General features: G+C 35.5%; 1 protein-coding gene across 1 annotated transcript; it reads left to right on the top strand.

The window, feature by feature from the left end:
• Nucleotides 1-2,923: 2,923 nt before the first annotated feature.
• Nucleotides 2,924-22,862, top strand: LOC131073100 (vacuolar protein sorting-associated protein 32 homolog 2). The gene is made up of 7 exons (XM_058009470.2): nucleotides 2,924-2,942; nucleotides 3,049-3,400; nucleotides 6,667-6,766; nucleotides 17,541-17,626; nucleotides 17,774-17,865; nucleotides 21,845-21,959; nucleotides 22,312-22,862. Exons 2-7 carry the CDS (start codon nucleotides 3,332-3,334, stop codon nucleotides 22,513-22,515), a joined length of 666 nt encoding a protein of 221 aa, XP_057865453.1. The 5' UTR covers nucleotides 2,924-2,942; nucleotides 3,049-3,331; the 3' UTR covers nucleotides 22,516-22,862.
• The last annotated feature ends 481 nt before the right edge of the window (nucleotides 22,863-23,343 follow it).

Raw genomic sequence — 23,343 nt, 5'->3', positions numbered from 1 at the left:
AGGCTTGTGATATCCTAGGCATAAGTAGGGTATATATGTGAAGCAATGAGTATTATTTGATCATCATATTGTGAATTGTGTTCTCGTTAGAGATATTAGGGCGTTTCTCCCAAGAAGTGGATTTATATTCTTAGTTATTATCAAGTGTTTGTAGAATATTTCATATCATAGATTCCTCTTTTGTGCAATTCATTTCATTATAGGTTGTGGCTTAGAAGATTGGATGAGACTCATTTGGATTAACTTTGCTTCCTCTTGGATTAGAATATTATAAAATCTATCAAATATAGGCTCACCATATTTAGCTCCCATAGAAAATCAAAGAGTGTGAATGCTAGAAATAATTGCTATATACCTAGAACCAAACTTAGACGATACATTTAAAATCAATTATAGACCCCTTTTCATAAATTTCTAATTATTTAGTCATGCTCTTATTTTTTTTTATCTTTTAGATGTTGTTAACATTGTTAGGATGAAGATGCCATTAATTATTGTCAATTTAAAATATTCCCTTATCTTGTCAGTATTACCATGTATTTAGTCATTAGCATCCCAAGCCTCTTTCTCATGATGGAATTATAAATCAAATGAGATTAAAGAGAAAATGTGACCAAGATCTTTCTCATATATATCCCCCACACTACCTTTACACTAGCATTAGTAGGTTCAATAATAATTTCATTTACATATCTAATGTATCCTTTTCTCCTTAGATAATTCCATACTGATTGTTTCCTTGAGGAATAGTTATATGGAGTCAAGAGTTCCACTTTATTTTTTTTCATCACAAGAACACACAATAATAATTGAAAGCAAACAACAAACAACTACCATAAGATTACCCCCAAATTCACCCAGTCAATGATTCTGTTAGTAAAATATGATCATGACACTTTGTACTTAATGTGATATCGGTTGTTACTTATCAAATTAATAAACTTGTCTTGTTCTTAGTGTATTTTAAATGTTAAAAAATAGGATGCATATCCAAAAGTATAATTTTTTATATATAATAGAATAAATTAGATCATGTCAATGAGTATATAAAATATTATGCACTTTCAAGAAAATTTGCACCAAAAAATGTTGCTATATGAACTTGAATGAAACCTAGAAAATTCTCAAAATGAGAATTGCTCAATGTCACCTATGAGAATCTATAATTTAAAAAATCAAACTTACATTGAAGAGGGGAGAGGAATTGAGAGATAACATAGTGGGTAATGGGAGGAGTGCAAGTTGGAGGAATAGGTAAAGACATAATGGGGTGGAGTGAATGGGGATGGATTAAGGTTAGAAGATGTGTGCTAAATGGTTATGGTGGTGTTATGAGATGAGGGAGGTTGGGGGGAGAATTTGAATAACTTTACATGATTGAGGTAATAATTGACATATAAGCTTGAATTCAAGGATGAGTATACTTGTTGATAAGTTGGACAATCCCACCAAGGGTATCCATATTATATAATGTTGTCAAGAGAAGGTTTGGAGGGAATTCAAAAGGTACCTATGTTAGATCTATCATCTATTTTATTGACACCATCTCCAAGTAGTTGAAATTTGTGAGCACCATTACTTTTTGTTGTTGTTGTTAAGCATGCTTGTAATAAGCCTCATGATCCAAAACTTCCTCACCATTGAGAAATGGTGTTTGCCAAAAAAGGTTTTGAATTATTGGTATTTGCCAAAAAAGGTTTTGAATTATTCATGTGTTGTTATTTTCCACAATGAGAGAAGGATTGAGATGAAGATTACACCTAAGAGTGATAGTAGACCATACGAGATGTTTAGGCATACAATGCAAAAGAATACAAATTTAGATGAAGAGTGCATAAGTATTATGTGTTTAATAGTCAAGTTCACCAAATGAAAATAAAGACATAGCTAAGCACAAAACACGTTAAATTCACCAAAGTGTAAAGATAAAAACAATGCCTTTTGATGTTTTATCTTTTGTGTTCTTGAATCTAGGTATAAACATTAAGATATGCTTTTAAATTCTAAACTAAAGAGGGAGGAAATAATGCTTGTAGAAAAGAAAAAATAAGAGAACACAGTTAGATAAGCTTAGTCATTTTTTAGGTAGTTGGCGTTGCTCCATTATTATTTTCCTTGCATTGAATTAAACATAAGTATTAAGAACCCACGTCTTTTCTTCGTTACCTTTGGTCACTACCTTTATGTCTTAAGGGTGTGTATTGTCTCTAGTTGTGTCTCTTCTAGTGCAATAGTGTTCATATGACTGTAACAATGTCCTTTAGTTGTGGAAGTGTCATATATGATCATGATTACAATTTTTATAACTTATCTTCAACCTACAATATTTAAAGAATGATGGTGCTCTAAATGTCTTTTGAGACTTATCTAAAAGTAGTTGAATATATATTTTTCCTTAATCACAATCAATATTAGCTCTAGTTATTTAAGTATAAATATAACTACAATAATATCTAAAATAATCAAATAATAAAAACTAAAATAAAATTGATATATTTGAATATAAAAACCAAAAATAAATCACATAAATTTTTTAAGAATAGTATGCATGCCATTTACTCATAGAAGGTTGTTGTCATGTTTACATCAGCCAAGTGGTACAACAATAGACAGCAATACACCACCCACACATAGCAGGTTACTTTAATAAAGTTCCTAAGGATTTAGTGATCTAAGAATATATTCTTATAAAAACTTTTGAGGCATTTATAAAGTATTTAATCTAGCTTTAGAGTTGGTCCTAATGCACCTAATTAAAAGCACCTAAAACATTAAAAAAATCCAACAATGTATAAATTTAATTCAACCATAAACACAAGTCATTAAAAAAAAAAGTCGCCGTCAAATTTTTAGACTGGCCGCCTGTATTCCTTACTTTGCCGTCAAAGACTTGGTAATGTTTTATATAAAAATTAACCAGACAATTGACTTCAACTTTCGAGGTAAAATATTAGTTGTTTTCTGATAATTCAACTTAATTGCCATTCCGTCTCCAAGATCTTCTTGTTTATTGACTGTAGATTTATACCTGTTTGCCGTCACGTGAAGCTAAACCAGGGGTAGAACGAGACGGGAAAAGTAATCTTCTCCGAAGGAACCCCGAAATTTCCCTCAACCATTTTGTCAGTCTTGAATGACGGCAAGTGGCGCAAGTACTGACGCTAGAATTGCACTTTTTCATCTGAAACTCATGTCTGTTTCATTTGTCAAAATTCAACCGATCTGAGGAATTATACGCAGGTTTATAGCGTATGTTGGCCCAAATTACACGCTCAACATTGATCGAGAGAATAATTAGTTTTGATTGAGTGGAGAATTGCAGTGGTTGAAGATGTTCAAGATGTTTAAGAAGCAGAGGGAGGAGCCCTCGGCCATCTCCTCCATAGACAAACTAAACGAGGTTTTTGCCTTTTCTCAAAACCGCTTCACATACATTTGTCAAATTTTATTTTATGTTTTTGAAAATCTGGTAAATGGAGATTTGCCTGGAGGTTATGGTAGAGGTTTATTGAGTGAAAGGTTGGTCTTTTGGGCGGTTTCAGGTATTTTTTTATGTTTTTAAGTTTGGCAGAAATAGATATACCAGACAGTTTCGTTTTTGGATTCAGGTAGAGGGAAAAAAATCTTTTTTTTTTTTCAAATTTAAAATTCCTTCTCTCTTTTTAATTTTTTGTTTAAAGTGTGTTGGGAGCGGAGTAAATTTCAGTTCTAGTGCTTCATAAGACAGAAAATAAGATGACAAAAGTGCACGTTTCAGATCGGTTTTTTAAGGGTTTCGGGATTTTTCGATTGTACGTTTACCATCTAGAGTCTTGATTTGTAAGGTTTGAAGAATAGGTAAAAATATTTATTCTTAGATTTATTCTTTCTTTTCTTTTGGTGTGTATAGGTAGGAGTATAAGGGAGCTAAGATGGGATAAGTACACCTCCCTTACAATATGGATGAAGTGCAGATGAATTTGGTTAAGATTTTGGCATTTTTGGATATGTACCTTTGATATGCAGGGCGGTGGTTTGCATTATTTAGAAGTACAAATTTATTTATCTCCAGATCCATTATTTTTTTCAATGTGAATTGTGAAGACGTGTTTTAAATTTCACACTACGCTGGTCAAAAATAAATGGAACGTATTTGTAAGGCTTACACACGTGTAGATTTATAGGTAGGGTCATGTGGTGACTTAACTAGAAGGCATTGTAAAATCTACTACACCTTTTCTAATGTAAGTTAAGCTTTGTAAAAGCTTATTATAGAAGGCATTCTTGTGTTTTGACAATGAGGTATCCATGGGAAATTACAGAGATCCTGTGCAAGAGGAATGGAATGTAGGAGGATTAGTAATCGGCAAAGGGAATGGGCTTGTTACAGACACATGCTTAATTGTTCTAGGACAAAGGTCTTATCTTTGCCTTTAGATGCCTTTAGAGTGAAGGTTTGATGAAGGCGCTGATATATTTTGGTGCTTGTATGTAGATAAAAAATATGCATGGGGAGGCAATTGAATTAGTCTTTTGTGATCCGTATGACATTCTTTCTCTTTGATTCAATCCACAAAGTTACTATGTTCTAAACGTGGTGGTTGGGAAGAGCTAATAGGCTCGGTGATTGGTTGGGTTTTAATATTATGGTCCTGATGCTGTCCCCAAGGAACTCATCAACAAGCAGCCAAATAAGGGGTTATAGTTAGATATGCAATTTATGGCACTGCCATATGACAATTCAAAATCCCATGGCTTTTTGCCTAAGGCAACCACAGCCAATGAGGGATAACAATTATTCATTCAACAATAATGTCCATTGTTTTTAATCTGAATTTTATTATGTTTACCTACTGAATTTCTCTTAGTTGATTGGCAAACTCTTTATCACAATAACCTTATCCAGCATTTGATTGCACCGGTTGAGAAATTCATCCATACCTAACGAAGGAAACAAAGAATCTTAGAAATAATCTTCACATGTTATTACAAGACTCCAATTTAGAATCTGACGTTGGACTACTTGTACAACTGTCTGAACTGACCAACCATAACAGGTAAGTGACATATATTGATGGGCCGATTGCACCTTACTGTTGGTTATACCATAGCCCTATAAGATGTTGATGGCATACATTAACCTAGATGAAAAATCAAAGCCTTGTTGCACACCCACCAATGTCTGGGACTCTGGTCTTTGAGACAAACAACACTTCAAAATGCAGGGACTATCCACGGGTATTGTTTTCAGTAATTCATTCCCCAAAATTGTTTCTGTGCCTTAGTGCACCTAGTTAATGCACTGAATACCCTCTAGTATTGTTGTCAGTAGTTCATTCCACAAAATTGTCCTGTGCCTTAGTGCACTTAGTTAACATATTTAATGCTGTACACATTATCATCCTGTTCATAATAATAACCTCCTGCAAGTGCTACATGACTTCAGTTCCTTCTGTAATGTTGTCTGTATTTTTCAAATATCTTATACTTGCAGTGCCCTATTTTATTCTAATCTTCTCCTTGTCAAATCAAATTATCAAGCTTTCTCAATCTTATCCATTTGTTAGATTGTCCTAAAGCTGACAACATGGCAATATGAAGCTTCGTTTTGCAACTCTGAAACAATCTTCTAATTTCTCATGCTTATTATTCAATTGCTTCCGCTATTTTTTTGCTCTCATAACAATGCCCTGGGAGGTTACTACAAAAGCAATAGCAGGTTTACCCTGTCAAGTTCTCCAAAAGAAATTGTAACTGAGGATGGAGCAGTTGTATCAATTTTTCATTAGTACTTTTTAAAAAAAAAATTGTCATTTGTTTGCATAAAACAATAATGGTCTAAGAAAAATTAAGATGCAAGGCTGCATTTAAGTTTATCATTTGTTTGCATCAAACTTCATTCTGATCACTATCAGAATCTATTGTGACCACCAGATTGTGACCAACTCAGAAATGCCCCTTGAAAGCAGCACATTGGCACATACAACTGTTGCTTGTTGATAATAGAACCAGAAGAAAATCTGTTAGAGAAAGGGAACGATACAAATTATGGAGGAAGTCATGAGAAATTCTCATTCTCTAGCATATTGATGAGTGAAATAAGGTGCAATAAGTAAGACATATGGCTTGGTGACATGCGAGTTGCATATCTGTTTGCATATAAATGTATGCCAATGTGTATGTTTCTTTTTGTTTTACCTGTTACCACCATGGGACATTAAGTCTTGTACTGTTTTGGTTCTCCTCAGATGCTCATAGAAACCTAATCTTATTGTTTTTCAATATTTATGTTAGCAAGGAAACTGATTCTTGTATTCCAAAATCATTTATGCTTGGTTCTTGAGCTACTTTAACTATTCCTGATATCCAAAGTTACTATCACTTGGTCTCACATTTTTTAAGGATAAAACTAATCATGAGAGGGCATTATTTATATTTCTTTTCTAGTAGCAAATGGATTATCTTCATTTGTATCGTTTTTTCGGTTTTCCATTTTCAGTACAAACTTTTGATGTTTTGAGTGCTGTTAATAATGCCAGGCCAATTAGAGTAGAATACAAGATGTTGTAACATTACTATCAGAAGTTCTTTGAGAGCAGATGAAATTTCCAAACTTGTCATATGTGAGTGATGTCTTATGTGTTTTCTGACATCTATTGATATGATCTATTTGTGTCCTTGTTTCAGACTTTGGAAATGCTGGAGAAGAAAGAGAGAGTTTTGCAGAAAAAAATCTCCACAGAGATTGAGAAAGCTAAGGAGTTCACACGGGTCAAAAATAAGAGGGGTATGGCTGCATGCTTTGAGATTTTAACTGAATGTGAATGAGTTAACGAATATTGACTTGCATATATAAGGGACCCTCCTTAGTCAAAGAATATAAATCGATAATATAGTCATCGGTTGTTTGAATCAGACTTTGGGAGCTAAATAGTAAGAGTTTTCTTGGAACTCAGAAAAGAACTCAAAACCACCTAACTCTGACCAATTATGAAATATTAGGATTACTGATTTCAATATGCCCAATAGCCTTAAAATTGGCAATAACTCAGCAAAAATTCAAGTTTGCGAAATTGACATAGAATGAAGTCTAATTCTGGAGTTCTCACGGACATGTGTTTTTTTGCAATAATTTTGTAGGGATCCACTAGAATCTTGCAAATTTTGTTCTTTCATTTCTAACCTAGCATTTTTTTATTGTTCAGTCACTTTGACATGTTGTGACCTGCAGGAACAGGACTGTTATCCTGGTTTTTCCTCAATGATTTGATTCTACCCAATGGAAGGCAACAAAAGCCTGGAATAATAGTGACAGGAAATCTGGACAGGGTTTCCCTCCATGTTTGAGAGGGGCAGATCCCTCTAATAGTAAGATATTTAATGATGTTTTCTTCACAACTGACCAAACTTGAGAAAGATGACAAAATTTGTCATTTTCTTCCATTCTTGTATATAAATTGAAGTCACTGGTTCTGGTATGGGAATGGGTGTGGGTTTGGGTTTTGTGTATGCTAGTATGGTGATTTCCCCCCTAGGTATGGGCATGTATGTATATATACATGTATACACATATAAATACATGTTATACAGGATTGAAACTCAATGTGATACTTGATACTATAGTTTAAGCACTTGGACTTGGCAAAAAGGCAAGGAAAAACTTGGCAATAACTTGACAAATGTATCAAACATAAAAAAATTACATCTATTTGTAAAAAATACTCTTTAAAAACATGTATATTGTAAGATTAACTTTGTTCATAAGCCTGGTGCTCTGATGGTTGTTTTGTGCTCTGCTAGAGTTTTGCTTGTTTTTGCCTATCTATTTTTTTTGAGAGTGTCTGCTGTCATACCACATTTATTGCAGGAGCTTTTAGGTTTATTATGACCTTGGCCAGCCTCAACCCAGCAATTGATGCTAATGCTGGAGCTTTGGGGACTGGTGATCATGGCACCCCCAAATAAACGCCCTAGGAAATTTGTTCCCAAATTCTTTCACGAGGTACATCTTTTGGTATCCCTAATGTTGTTTTGCTTGTTCAAGATTTTGATAGTGCATGCTAGTGGCTTGAACGTTTATTTTGATAGGGTATTTTGTGGGGAGAGTTCCACCCGAAAGCATGCTTCATGACTGGGTCGCCAAGACCTGGGCCCCTCATGGGGTCCATCTTGATGGCGTCCAAAATCTCACCAAAGGCTTTTTTTTTGTTTCGCTTTGCTGAGTCTAATCATGTTCAGGCCATTCTCCAACATGGGCCTTGGCATGTCCAGTCATCCCTGCTTGTTTTTCAGCCATGGTCAAGAGACTTCTTTATGATGACAAGAAGCTCAAGGTCTCAATTTGGATTGAATTCCCTGGTCTCCCTTTACCTTGTTGGCCATTTTTGCAAACCATTGCCCAGTCCATTGGCAAGGTTGTCTATGTTGAGCCTGACTGGTTTTACCGTGCTCACCCTTAGAAGATGGTCTATGCAAAAGTTGATTTGTCTCGAGACCTCAAAGAGGCTATTGACATTCAAATAGGAGGTTTTTGTCACTCAAAATGAGTGATCTATTTGAATCTACCCAGTACTTGTTTTCAGTGTTAGTCTTCAGAGCACAAGATTAAGGATTGCTCTCTGGTCGCTCCGCGAGTTAAGACCTCCCCTAAGGAGTTTGAACCTTCATGCTTCTTTGAGGCCCCTAAAGCCAAGGAGGGTTGGACAACAATTACTTAAAAAGGGAAGAATTCTTCATCTGCTTTGGCGTCTCACAAACCACAAAGTTCCACTGCTCTGTAGTCGCAACTACAGCCACAACCCAGTGTTTCAAACCCTTTAGCAAAGTGGAAAGATTATTCTACTCTCGCAACTGGTGATGGTGTTGTTTGCACCGCTTGGGTTTGAACTCCTCAACTTGCCTCAGTGTTAACCTCAGCCAAGCTCTCTATGCCGTTCTCGCAGCCCTTCTAGGTGTGTGGAGGTGGGAGATGGAGGTCCTGAAAAGTGCAAGGTGTCTTATCCTAGCTTCTAGATGGCGTCGGATTTTTTGCAGAATAGCTTCTCTCTTGGGGACAAGGATACCATGCATGAATTTGAATCATGAATTGTATGTCATGGAATGTGCGAGGTCTTATTGACCTCGCCAAGAATTATTCTCAGTGGGATACTTGATAGAAATATCTTGGTTTAGATGTTTATTCATGCTTGTTGCTGCATGTCGGGGCTTGGTTTTTGCCGCTAATCACGAGGTGGAGTGGGGAGGTGTCATCACTCTCCTTGCACCACGTTGGTAGCCGTCTGTTGTGGCTTTTGGGTCAGATCCTATTCAACAACTTGTTTGGATCCTTATGTTAGTGGACAATCATTCCTTTGGGATCATTAATGTTTATGCTCCCAATGATGTTGTTGAGCGATGGCCGTGGATTGTAGATTCATTACCACCAGCTACATGGGTACTGTGGAATGGTTTTAACATGGTTGAGGTTACCTCTGACAAAGAAAGTCTAATTCCATTTCAATGGATAGCTGGTGAAAGGGAAGCATGGTTTTACATGCGTAATAAATTGGTACTCTTTCATTCCAACACTAATTGTTGCCGTCCCCATGGCGTTTGGCATACACAGAGTAATTTTCGAGTTGGTATTGATAGTTTTTAAACGGTTTGATCGTGCTATGATGATGACACAATCTTTTTTCTCTTTTGGGGATTTTCAAGACCTCTCGGTTTTACCTCTTCCTAAGGTTACTCTATTAAACCACTATCCCATTAAGTTCAACATTGAATGGTAAGTGTGTCGTGTACAACCATCCAAGACAAAGTTTTTTGTAAACACTTCTTTGCTGAGTCATCAGTACACGATGGCCCACATTCAACGGATTTGGAATTTAGAGAATCGTTCTACTCAACAAGTTGAGTGGATTGCTTGGTGGAATGGTACCATTCAACGTACAACTTGCTTTCTCCGAATTTATGGTCAACAGTTGGCTATGTACCAACAACGGTCATACGAGGCTACCACACTGAATCTTCGTCATGCCACGAAGGTGCTTGCTGCCAATTCTGTCTCTCCCACCTTGTAGGTTAGGGTTTCTTAGCTTCGCCACCAAAAGCAGATTACTGATAGCCATGCTATTTGTGGTGCCTAGATCAAAGCTAGGCTTTATTGGCTTAAGGTTTGGGATCGTGCTTCCAAGGAATTCTTCTTGGCTCTTCAAGCACACACTCCTCACTAGGCATCAAGAGAATTAAGGAAGGTCATTTGATGCTCTTTGAGCTACCAGACATTCTCTAGGCGTTTGTTCGCCATTATGAGAAAGTTTTCACTACTCAAGAGGCCACGCTTGAGCGAGATAGGGCTTTGCAAGAGTGCCGAAATGCTGTTCCCTCTTGGCTCTTTTAAGCCCAAAAGGTTTTCTGTGATCAATTACTCACAATTGAGGACCTCAAGGAAGCTGCATTCTCCATGGTTAATGATAAGACCCTTGGGCGTGATGGCTTTCCTTGTGAATTTTACAAAGCTTTCTGGCTTTGTGTGGGACCTGATTTGCATAAGGTCTACCTGGAAGCCTTTCATTCTCAATCTCTTGGGCAGTTAATTAACAAAGGGAAAATCAAATTCATACCCAAGGTAGGTGATCCTGAAGACATCTGCAACTGGCGACCTATTACCCTGCTTAATGTTTCCTATAAGATTCATATATATATTTGTCCCTTTGCCATTCCCCAAAAATGGCTCTTGGATTGCTGTCCCCAAAACACACGGCCTGCCATCCCTGTCCCTGAAACGCTATGGAACATAGTAAATTTACCTTCAACCAAAGTTTCATGGACATGGATATGAATACAAATATGGATATGGTATTGGATACAGATACAACCATTTTTGTAGACCCCTAATATGGATACGGCTAGATACAACATTCATAAAAACCACATACACATATATTTAACTCAAATTTCTAAAGAGGAGATTTTCATTACTTTAAAAGCAATATAGACACATAATTGCTACATAAATAATTATAAGTTGATTTAACAATTTACAATATGCAAAAAATAGTAAGGTGCATTAGAAAATAACATAGTTCCACGGAGTTTCTTGACAAGGGGACGGGGGGATGAGAGGACGGGTTTCGGGAATCAAGGGACCAAGGGCCTAATTTTGGGGATGGTGGCAAAGCAGTGGTGGGGGGCCAGTGCTGATATAAAAATAGAGGTGAATTGAAATCGTCCAGGTAAAATCTGCAATGTGTGAGTGCCTCATGTAAGGCCAACTAGTTTTCATGAAGTTAAAGGTTGCAATCAGCATGTAACGGCATGTGCCATATAGCAAGCAACTTGGTGGTGTCCCCAACAGAGGTGGCGGGGGTGGTAGAAGTGGTGGTGTTGTGGGGGGACGTTTTCTCCAAGTCCCCAAGCCTCGGAAACATCTCCCTATAGGGGACACAAGTTTTTTTTGGGGGATGCGTCCTGTGGAACATTGGAAAATAACCCAAAAAATGGGTTGCTGAAATAGAAAAACATTTCATTTGTCTTCCTCATTTGGTGTAGGTTTTGTTTATATATATATATATTTTTTTTAAATTGCATGATTGAAGTTTTTTAAATGAAGTTTAGGAAGATTTTTGTCAAATTTTAAAGAAATCAAATCTCACAATATCCAGCATGGTTGGAAAATCAAGTTGTTTTGGGCACACGTGGGTATAGTATCTGACATGTGTCTGCACCATACTGTATCCTTATCAGATATGGGGATGCGTACGCCCCGGGAGTGTAGAGGTGTATCCAGCCATATCCAGCTACTCTGCCTTCAACAACTTTGAATTGGAGAAAGTCTTGAAGATGCCTTCGTATATATGATGGTTTGTCACGAATATCTAAATCTCCTCATCCTCAATGTATATTTTTCATCCATTTTGTTTTAGTGCCTATCTAAACAATCAAAACATGATAATGCCTGTTCTAAAATAGAATTTAATAATAAAAAATAATACAATTAATATATATATATATATATCACCAAATAAATAAATAGAATGAACTAAGTAAAATCTTAATAATAATAATAATAATAATAATAAAGATTTAATATATAATTTATATTTATTAAATATTAATATTAATTTCATATTTATCAAATAATAATATAAATTTTACAATATTATATTAATTACAAAATAACAATATGAAGACACAGAGTATGAAGCCACAAAAGATGACAACAACGATTATAAAGAAAAGCGATATCCAAATATTACACAATAGTTTGCTGAAGATATCAAGCCACAGCACCAAAACAGTATTCTTCGAGAGCAGCGATAATATATTAAAGGTAGTATTGGAAAACAAAACAATATGATCAATAAAGCAAGAACCTCTCTTTCCGTCACGCATACATTACTTGGCAAAGACAAACTCCTATACTTATACCATGTATGCACACCAGTTTGAAATGGTTGTCGAATCTGTGAAGATATTACAAACAGCGACAAAAATCATTGAAGGAGTTTTAGTCAGCGATTCACTTAATAGATTTTGTTCTTATAATATTGGATGTCTTTATCTAAGCGATATTAAAGAAGTCTGTTAAGGTTTTGAAGATAACGACTATAAAGTCAGCGACTTAATTACTTAAGTAAAAGGAAGTTTGCAGTGATTGGTTAATAAACCAATTTGTTAAACAATATAATATGCAGCGTATTATTAAGAAGAAAGAATGCGATTCATTAAGAGGCTCACTTTGTTAAGGAAAGGTGCGATTTCTGTTAAAGGAGTAAGTGTTAACAGTTGAAGAGAAAACACTTATGTTTAAAGCAATGATCTGATTATAAAGACCAACGATTACAAAGGAGAAAGAATGCGATTATTAATGCAAGGGTAGCAACTTTCAAAACAGCGATCAAAATAAAGTGTGAAGTGCAACAATTCATAAATAAAGAGTTAAATAATATGGTGCAATGTTATTATTATTGTGAAATTAATTTCATAAAGTACAGCTACCTTAACTAAATTATTTGGTGGAAACCTTGTTTAAATTAAGACATTGAAAGGCTGTTTTCTTTGTAGAAGAGGCCTCTCTTAGAGAAGACACATCATTTATGAAATTGTATGTCTTTTAAGACAATATAAAAGAATTGGTAAATGAAGATGAAGTGGAGGGGACATGGACAAGGATGATATAAAGAACATAAAGAAGATTATTCAAGAAGAAAAACGGAGAGATGAAAACTTGTTGCAGATTATAAATCAGGTTTGGGTGCAGATTAAAAAGGAAGGAAATTGGCTACGTAATGGAGAAAACACATAAGGGCAGACCGTCTCCCTTGCAACAACCAATTACTAATACAAATATGCTTGGTCAATTCTTATGGGCAATGTTGGAGTATATGGCGTATATTTTAATTGGCAGAAATATATGCACCACGGACCACTAATCAGAGGATAGGTTGCAGACTTAATGAAGAAACACTTATAAAGAAAGTATAACAGATTTAAGAAGAAAGTATCGTTGCAGATTTATACTAGATTTTTAGGGTAACTCGAAGAGGGAACTTGATATGCATAAAAGGGCAACTGTGGGTATAGTATCTGACATGTGTCTGCACCATACTGTATCCTTATCAGATATGGGGATACATACGGCCCGGGAGTGTAGAGGCGTATCCGGCCATATCCAGCTACTCTGCCTTCAACAACTTTGAATTGGAGAAAGTCTTGAAGATGCCTTGGTATATATGATGGTTTGTCATGAATATCTAAATCTCCACACCCTCAATGTATATTTTTCATCCATTGTGTTTGAGTGCCTATCTTTTCTATCATCAAGTTGAGGGTTTGGACTATACATGGTGTCCAAAAAATGTGCTTGTTCTTTTCCTTAACCAAAGCACTTGTTGCCTTGAATTTTTTTGCATTATTAATTATGACTTGGACAATGTTTTCAGAACCCACCATCTCTATAGGCTCAATGAGGATTTTAGAAATGAAATTTGCATTTGTTAGTTTTCCCCTACAATCATCCATTCTTAAAAACATTGCTCCTCTATGGCACATTGTAATGATATTTATTAAAGACCTTTTTTGCAATTTTTTCATTCATTAGAAATGATGGACACTCTTGTTTCAACTGATGAATCCTTGATGTTTTTAGTGATGTCTTTACAATTTTTTTAATATTTGCCTATAAGGTGGTGTGCACACACAAAGAGTGTTTGATTGATTGCTATCACCAGTTCTTGCCAATGTGGTGATCTTACTAGGTTGAAAGGAAGACCATTGACGTAAATTCAACATGTAATGTATTCATCTACATTGTTTCTCACCTCATTCTAAAATGCCTTCTCCAATTGGCCTCATTTATTGGAAGAAAGAGAGGGATCTTCTTCTTGGATAGATGATGTCTCCAAGAAAGGATGTGGGGTAGCCACTATTAAAGGAGACTTTGTAGGTGGCCTCCCCAATTCTTTTTACGCTTCAATTTTGTTCTCTCATAGCATCAGCATCTTCTTGTTTCAAAATATATGTCATAATTTGTTCCTTTGGCAGCCCCTTCTTGTTTGGCCCCTGATAAACTCTAATTCCGGCCGGTTATCGCACATAGGAGAGCTTTCACTTTATTCTACAAGCTTTCATACTTGACCTTGCAGTGCCTACAATGCCAAAAATGTGCCCTGCCTCTTGGAAGTTGTTCGATCATTGTTTCCATGGAGATGATGCCTAATCTTATCTGCACTATCTATTTGCCTTAGGGACCTATGAACCTTTTAGCAGCCAATTTGAATATATTGCTACTATAAAAAATTGAAAATATATATCTTAAATTACGCTATTTAATTAATACAAAAAACAAAAACAAAAATACAACCCTACAATACATATAAATATATTAAAAATTAAAAACAAGTAAAAAAAAATCAAAATGTTAAAAAGAAATCTAGAAAACTAGTTTTTTCTTTTAATAATTTTTTTGTTTAAATTTTAAACTTGAAAATTAGCACGAAATACTTACTTGATCGATAAGCTTCCATTGTGAAAGCTAGATCTCTAACTGCACTTAGCAAACATCTTTGGCACCTTTACAATCATTCACTTTTGAAAAAAGCTACCAAGTGAAAAAAATGCAATAGTGACAACTTTCAATGGTGTTGGATGTTTGTGTGGGGTTTGTGAAATGATTCAATAGCAAATGTTTTGGGGTGCTTTTAGGTTTTCGATCATGTTTTAGGGTTGGGAAATGCATTTTTTATTGTTAAAATTTGTGGATTCAATGTTTTTTAATAACTTTTTTTGTTAGTTTGTTGTGGGTTCCCCTTGGCAGAGTCTTTCTACCCTGGGTACGCAAGTGGGGATGTACCCATACGTTACCTAGAGCAGCAGGACTGTTGTCTGACCATCCTGTTTGATTTACCCATAGAATACTTGGGACAACAGGACCTTGTTTGGCCATCTTGTCCATGAACTGACATGCACACTAGCACCAGAACATGTTTGGTCCAGCAACAGCAGGGAAATGGGAAGAACGCAGTAACTTAGATAAATTTCAGTTTTTGTCTTGGCAGTCCCAAAGAGAAAATAAGAGTCATGTATCTGATGGGTTTATGATCACCACACACAATTTATATTGAACATAGTAATATTACCCTGCATTTTTGTAGTACTATCTTATTCATTTTTGTGTAGTGTGTTGAACTGGAACACAGTAGTTTTCTATCTGAATTAATCCAAAAGGTTTAGTTTCCTGTTAAAATACTCTTAGGCAGTGTAGATAATTTTGATTGTATCCAGAGGTAAGGGCCATGTCTTGATCCGCTAGTAAAAATCTGATACCACAGAGTCACAGACAATGGTGAAATACATGATAATTATTATTTGTCAGTAATGGCACTTGCATATAAATTACCCAAGTCAGCACCCAAGCCCAATACATTTGAGGAAGAGAAGAACATTATCCATCTGCATACAAAGAGAGAATACTCTGTTTTCATCATTGTAAGGCATCACTAATTTGGGATTCCAAGCAACTTTTTGTCTTGTTGAAAACAAAAATAGAAAACTAATAATTAATTCAGTTCACTAATTTAATAATATTCAATGCAGAGCTTGTACGGTTTCAGGCAAGAAGTCCATAATTAGGCCTGAGATCCATCTTGGGACAAGAAACAATACACGAGTTGGACCCTATCTCGTAAAAAGGGACAGTACTAGAACCAGACCCAATCTAGGCACAAGGAATAATATTAGGTATGGGTCCATCTCTGGATAAGGAATTGTATTAATTCATGCATTGGCCAGCATGACAGCATAAATGTTATAACATCATATTTGTGATAACCCAATTCATCATCATTTCTTGTCCAATGCTCACGAGTGATTGCAATTAAAGAGCCAGAATTGGTCAAACCATTGCCATATCATTTCTTAGTCGAAGTAGCAGGCATCGCGGTTAATATTTGTCAACACATCAAAAGTTCTTGGTCAAGGCAGCAAAAATCAATCACATGGTAGTCTTGTTGGTCAATGCAACAACGAATTGGTCAAAGTTCATTCTTGATCAATGCACTGTTGTTGCTGATGTCAGCTGTATGGTATGCACCTGCATTCCCTTTTCTGTCTACAAAGTTATCACACATCAAAAAAGAAAGCAAAGTTCCTTTTAAGGTCCATGATGCCTTGTGTGCTGCACACCTAACTGTGCTTAGATTGCAGTATATTGTACACATGACCTGCTGCTCACTTGATCGTACTTACACTGTGGGGTACATAACCCCACCCTGGATTGAAAGCTGTGCCTCAGGATGGAAATGAAGGCCTTTAGAGTCACGCTTATGGATGAGCTATGCCATTGTGAGGACTATTTCATGAAATGTATGCAGCTAAATGGAATTTAATAAGCTTACTTGGATACAAATGAATCTCATTTAATCAGCTTGGTTATAACAGAGAAGCTAGGAGTTTATGGTCTATATTTAAATTGTTTATGGAAATTAAGAGCATGATGGCATAAATGGCACTGATTATTTCATCTTTTCTTGGACCAAATTTGTTTCCTGGCATCTTTCCCATCTCAGAGTGTCCTCCAACAGTTGGAATATGCTGTTGACTGCTTTTTGTGTGGAATGAAGGCTACTAGGGCAGAGATTCTGCCGTCAGAAATTTTATCTTATCTTGAAAAACAAATGTTTTTATTTTCTCTTAACATGTGGACATATTTGATATGAATTACAAACAAAATAGGCACAACTGTTGGTACAAATTGTAGGTTTCTTTTACACAGATAACATTGTTTTATATAATTTTCCTTTGCTGGTGTTTACTTACTTTCTTTTTATATTGCATTGATCCGTAATTCTTCTTTTTTTTTTTTTTTTTCAACAAGCATTTTTCTACACCCTTTGTGAGACTCCTCTCTGCCACCTTTATGGCTGTTTTGTATATGGGTTTGGGCCCTTCCCGCTTTATCTAATAAAAAAAAGCATTTTTCTACAAGCAACCTATATCATCACAGTATTTGTAGCATTGAATCCTTGATCTTTATGTTACAAACTCATTATTTGAAGTGTAACAAAACTGTACCGTTGCAGCTGCAATTCAATGTTTAAAGCGGAAAAAATTGTATGAAACACAAGTGGAGCAACTTGGTAACTTCCAGTTACGAATACATGATCAGGTGAGACATGCTCATTCGGTATACAATAAAAGCTATTTTATGCATAGAGAGGCATTATTATTAGCATGTTCTAATTATTCTGAGACAATGCTTTTGGAGACAAGTGTTGTTATTTACATTCTTTTTCTATTTACAATGAATATGCAGATGATTATGCTGGAGGGGGCAAAAGCAACAACGGACACTGTAGATGCTCTCAGAACAGGAGCATCTGCTATGAAGAACATCCAGAAGGCAATGTAAAATACTTGGACCTTTATCATTCTATGGGGATTACATTTGATATCTGTTTTTCAAGTTGGAGTGATCAAAATGTTTAAAAATCAGATAGGCTGAGGTACAATTGTTCTGTTGGGCATATGTGCAAATAGTTCTTTTGCAGGCCTGAGTACTCATAGCTTTGAACAAACATGTTTTCAAAACAAAATTAATTCTAGCATTAATGTTGTCAGTTGGCCAAAAAAGCCTCATACGATGATTTCCATGCACAAGAGGTCCCTGTCTGACATCCCTTTAACTGCATGCATATGTGGTTGACACATAGTATACAAGGATCTACATACATACATACATACATACATTCATACATAGAGGGTTGGAAGGTGTATGCACAAAATTCTACCAAGAATTACAGTGTGGCCATCATCAAGCTCATTGCAGATGAAAGGGTTGAACTACCTACACTCTCCAGTTAAACATGAGGGATTTACAGATAAGTATTCATAACTTTTCTAGGCCAATGCAATTATAGTGCTTATTTATAGAAAACGTGTGTCCAGAATCTGAATTTATAAACATGTATAACATTGTAATTCAGGATTAGAAATCTATTGCAGACAAATATAAATCTACACCATTCTGATCAGCAACCACAAGGTGAGTCAAGCAAAGTGGTCTTCCAAGAAAGAGTTGGTGAACGCCTCCCCCACTTGTTGTCTCATTAAACTTTTGTGGGACCAGAAACCCCCTAAGAAGAGAGGCGTGATCCATATTGGATTTGGAAAATGTATGAGAAGTAGAAATTTGAATATTAAATTGAATTCAGGTACAAAAATATATTTAGAAGTAGAAAATTGGCAGGAAAACATAGGTAGGATTGCAATTGTGATAGCAACCTGGTCAGGACTGTAACTGCAGTAGTGGCCATTGACAGTGAGTGCTTCAAATTCAGAATCTGAAATGTACGGTCACCATTTTCGCATAGGAATCAATAACAGGAGACTACAATGGGATTTTCAAGCATGTGCTTTTTGAGATTTGAGAATAGAGAAATATTGTATAGTTCAATTGTTCATAGAAAAGGAGATGAACAGAAGTTGAGGGTAGAATTGAAGTCGTACTTATTGTAATTATCTTTCAAAGATAGTAAAGAGGGGTAGCAAGGCCATTGCCACTACCATAAGACAGGGTTTTCCTCTACGCTGGGGGTTTCAAAGATAAATCTGACTTTTGTGTGAGTTGTTGCAAGTTTTATTTCTGTTTTCAGTCATAATATTCTGTTCTATAGAGTAAATTTCATTTGCATTAGCAAGTATTTTGAATAATTTGTGAGTCTTGAATTCCAATTATAAGAGTTTAAAGATCAGTAACAAACATGAAATATTTTCTTAAATCCTTTCAAGCAGCTTCTTACACTTTTGAAGAAGGTCAGCAAAAAGAAAGCTTTTCTCCAACTAACTTGAGGCTTTTGAAATACCATCACCTGTACATAAGGCTGGTAATATAGAAGAGAATGTTATATTACGTGAGGATTCGTCTAGTACTAATGGAAAATAATGTCATCTAATCCTAAGAAGTTAAAACCAAGGAAGAAGGCCGATGAGATATAGTTGCAGCTCTACATGCCTTTTTTAGTAGCTGTGACCTAGTTACATGTGAGCCTCAAGCTTCTTGTATTCATGCTCACAGAGGGAGGTGTATTTGGAAAAATTTCCATGTTAGGAAATACTCAACTCTAGTGATTACCATGTCTGCAACATCTAAATTAGCAATGCAGTAGTGATGCTTGTAATATGTACCTAACAACCACTATTGCCTAATCTATCTTGTACACCAGGCAAAGTGCATGAAATTTTGATTCAGGAACTTATTTTATTCTCCATTAAAGAATAGTTTTGTTATCATCTTGAATTTCGATTCAACATATTTTATCTAAAAGATTTTGAGGAGTGGGGGATCCTGAAATACACGTGGTTATTATAAAATTTTATCAGATTCATGAATTTTACATTTAACGGCTGCTCATTTTCTAGGATCTAGATTCAAGCATAAGTTCAGACTTCAGTATTGGTATCTTAAACTCTTAAAAAATTCTATTTGAATGGGATGCAAGATTTTGGTTTTGTAAGTTTGGTCTGGTGAAGTTCTGGGCTCAAACATGCACACCCATTTTTTATGCACCTGTCCTAGTTTCTAATCCAGCCCCTAGTAGAGCTCACTGAGCTATCAGCACAGTTTGCCACCCATATTTGTGCTAATGCGACAACTACCTTTGCATTTGATTTTGCTGACCCAGGAAATTCCCCAAATCACAGATGAAAAAGGGTGGGACCTTTAGGGGGACAAAACAAAGGGAAAGCAAGAAAACAAATGTAAAATTGAATATTATTTTCAAATCCTACGGCTAGCTCTGATTGAGAAAACTAAGAATGCAAACATGAATTAAAAATTTACCAACCAATGCCAACCTAGTGTGTGTGTGGATATGCTCGCGATGTGCTTGACGTTGGGTTGCTCTTGAAAGAATGCGGCAGCATATACCTACTTGGATTCTTCTCTTCTCTAATTTTGTTGTGGATGCGGGTTTGATTTATAGATGAGGGATGAGAGGAATGGAGGGTTGAGATTGATTTAGAATGGATGGCTAGGATTGAATGAGGAATTTTGAATTTGAATTTGAGAGGGGGGAGAGAATTAAATGTCAGTAATTGGTGTATGGAGAATTGGGATTGATTTTGCTGATTCTGAATAATTTGAATTTGGATAGAAGGTAGTTGGAAATGAATGGTTAGGGTTTTCCTAAATGATTTGATGGCTAGAATTAAACGTTGATTTCATTTTGGATTGATGATTTGTATTTAAAATTGACTTTAATTGATTGGCAGTTGGAAGTGGAAAGCTAGGACCGATTTGATAATTTGGATGGCTAGGATTGAATGTTCATTTCATTTTGAGCTTTTTAGGAATTTAAATTAGGTAAATGGATGATATGGATTTTGGATAAATGTTTTAATTTTTAAATTAAGATTGGGGCAGTGGAAATTAGCTTAGTTAATTGAATAAACTAATTTGTTTAACTAACTAATGTTGGTATAGCTTAGGATTTGTTTTAGCTGACAGGGGAAACCTAATTAATCCAATCATCTATTTAATTAATCAGTGCCAGAGGTGTATAAGATTAATGATTGGAATTGGTTAAAGTATAAGGATGAATTTTAGGTGTTTACAGGTCCATCGCTACATCTCCCCTCCTGTCTATGAATTATAAAATTCAAATATTTAATCTTTGCATGCCTGGCAATAGGGTTTTCCCTACATGAGGTATTTTTGTCTCTGTTGTGGAGACTATATGTGTATACAATTCAACCCTTGCATATGTAGAGTTTTGTTTGAATTAAGCAAGCAAACCAATACATAACGAACCTTTGGCTTCTGATCAATGCAGCCAATTAAACAGTACTAGCTAATGAAAAAAGAGAGTAGCAGGATGGTATTATCTTATGTTTGTTGGATTCTTGTTAATCCAACTGCATAAAATTATTTTTTATGCAGGAGGACAAGGGTGTGATGGCACTTAAAGGTCCATCTGTTTGGAGAGGGGACCCTAAGTCTGAAGGTTTTTCTTTTTGAAAATCCAATGTGTTTTCCAATTGCAAATAAACTAATCTTAAATAAAATATCTAATGTGCTCTGATATTCAACCTGTGGATTTTCTAGCCAAGACCATTTCTATTTTATATGCTCATTTGGTAGATTTGTCGTTAGTTCTACAAGTATTCTTCATGTGGCTTTTTAATTTTGAGTCTTTTTCTTCTTCTAAATTTTGAGAGATTGCAACTGATTTTCTCCCGAGATTTAAAATGATTGCCACTGACTTCATTCACTTATCTTCCTTTACCATGCGTGCATTGTGTAACATATTCATTAAGCATTTATGCATCATTTTCTTCCCTAAGAAAATGTATGTACTGATATGCATTTCTTCTGAAATGGATACAGGAATATTGATGACATTGATAGAACTATGGATGAAGTCAATGAACACACGGAGAATTTGAAACAGATCCAAGAAGCCCTTGCTACTCCTGTTGGTGCTGCAGTGGACATTGATGAGGTATATGCCATTTGACTTGGTTCCAAAATTAAATTAATTGGATTATAAAAAAGTTTTCCCCAGGGAATGCAAGACATAGTGTTTTCCTACCATGTTTGTATCTAAAAGGAATTTTACCTTTCGTTGCAGCTACACGTTACAAGTTTTGATATACTATGGTTTTGTTTAATTCTTAAAGTTTTACATACGGCTTGCCTTCTTGGCATTAATGTATTTTGTTTTATGAAGAGAGAACTGCCTGTAGGAAAGTTAGAACTTAGAATAATGTCTTTTTGCATTTCAAGAACTTAGAATAATGTCTTTTTGTATATGCATTTTAATGCCAGTTGTTTCATTTTTGCAAATACTATAGGATGAATTGGAAGCTGAGCTTGAAGAGCTAGAAGAAGCAGAGCTGGAAGAACAGTTATTGCAACCAGCAAACCAAGCACCTGCAACACAGCTACCACCTGTCCCTGCTTCACGACGGCCTGGATATGCTCCTCCACAGAAAACCTCTCAAATCAGTGCTGAGGATGATGAACTTGCAGCACTCCAAGCAGAGATGGCTCTGTAATCAATACATAGTAAAACCCAAAGAGATGATGTGTATAACTTGAAATATTCATGCTAACTTGTATATGTAATGATGACATATTTATATCACATCTAAAAATGCTAAATGTATTTTATTGTCACCGAATCACTCAGTTCTATTTGTTACTAGTTGCAGTTTGCCAATGAAAGTTTAGGTGAAACACCTTGTTTCAGATGCTTTCTGAAGTGTAAAACCACTTGCTTGGTCGTTGCCATGCTATGGAGTGAGTTAAGCAGATAGGTTTAACTTTGGGGTTGTTTGATTATGGTACCTCATATGTATCTGTCATTTCATGCTATATATTTTTGGGCATGCTTATTGTTCGAGTTTCATAATTGATGCTAGAACTAGGCATTAAGATATCAAGTGTGAGAAATTCTAGTTAGAATTCCCTTGTCATTGAAAGTGCATTAAGATATGAAGTGCAAATATTTCTAGGCAGAAGGCCCTCATTACTGGAAGATTTAAGTGTAGGAAATTAATAATGAAATGTCCAAAAAGAAGCAAATTAAGGCTGAAGAGCTTTTTCATGTATTTGGTTACATAATAGCAAAGAAGTAAACGGTTTTTGCTTCTGAAATTATATAAAATGTTACATATGGTTGAGAGATATAGAGACTTGTCCTTGAGAAAAATTATTTAACTATGTTTGAATGCATTTTTCTTCTAACTCCAATTTGTTAAGTTAGAATATGATTGGATCTTATGGGTTTTGGTGATACCTTTTTTCTGGTTTATAAATGAGATTAGCAAAAACTATTCTTCATTAATGTATGAGGATCCTTTTATATTTAATTAAAGAATTTT

Source organism: Cryptomeria japonica, chromosome 7 (assembly GCF_030272615.1).
Source record: "Cryptomeria japonica chromosome 7, Sugi_1.0, whole genome shotgun sequence".
Classification (NCBI taxonomy): Eukaryota; Viridiplantae; Streptophyta; class Pinopsida; order Cupressales; family Cupressaceae; genus Cryptomeria; species Cryptomeria japonica.
The sequence above is the reverse complement of the archived record's forward strand: the minus strand, read 5'-3'. Positions and strand labels throughout refer to the sequence as shown.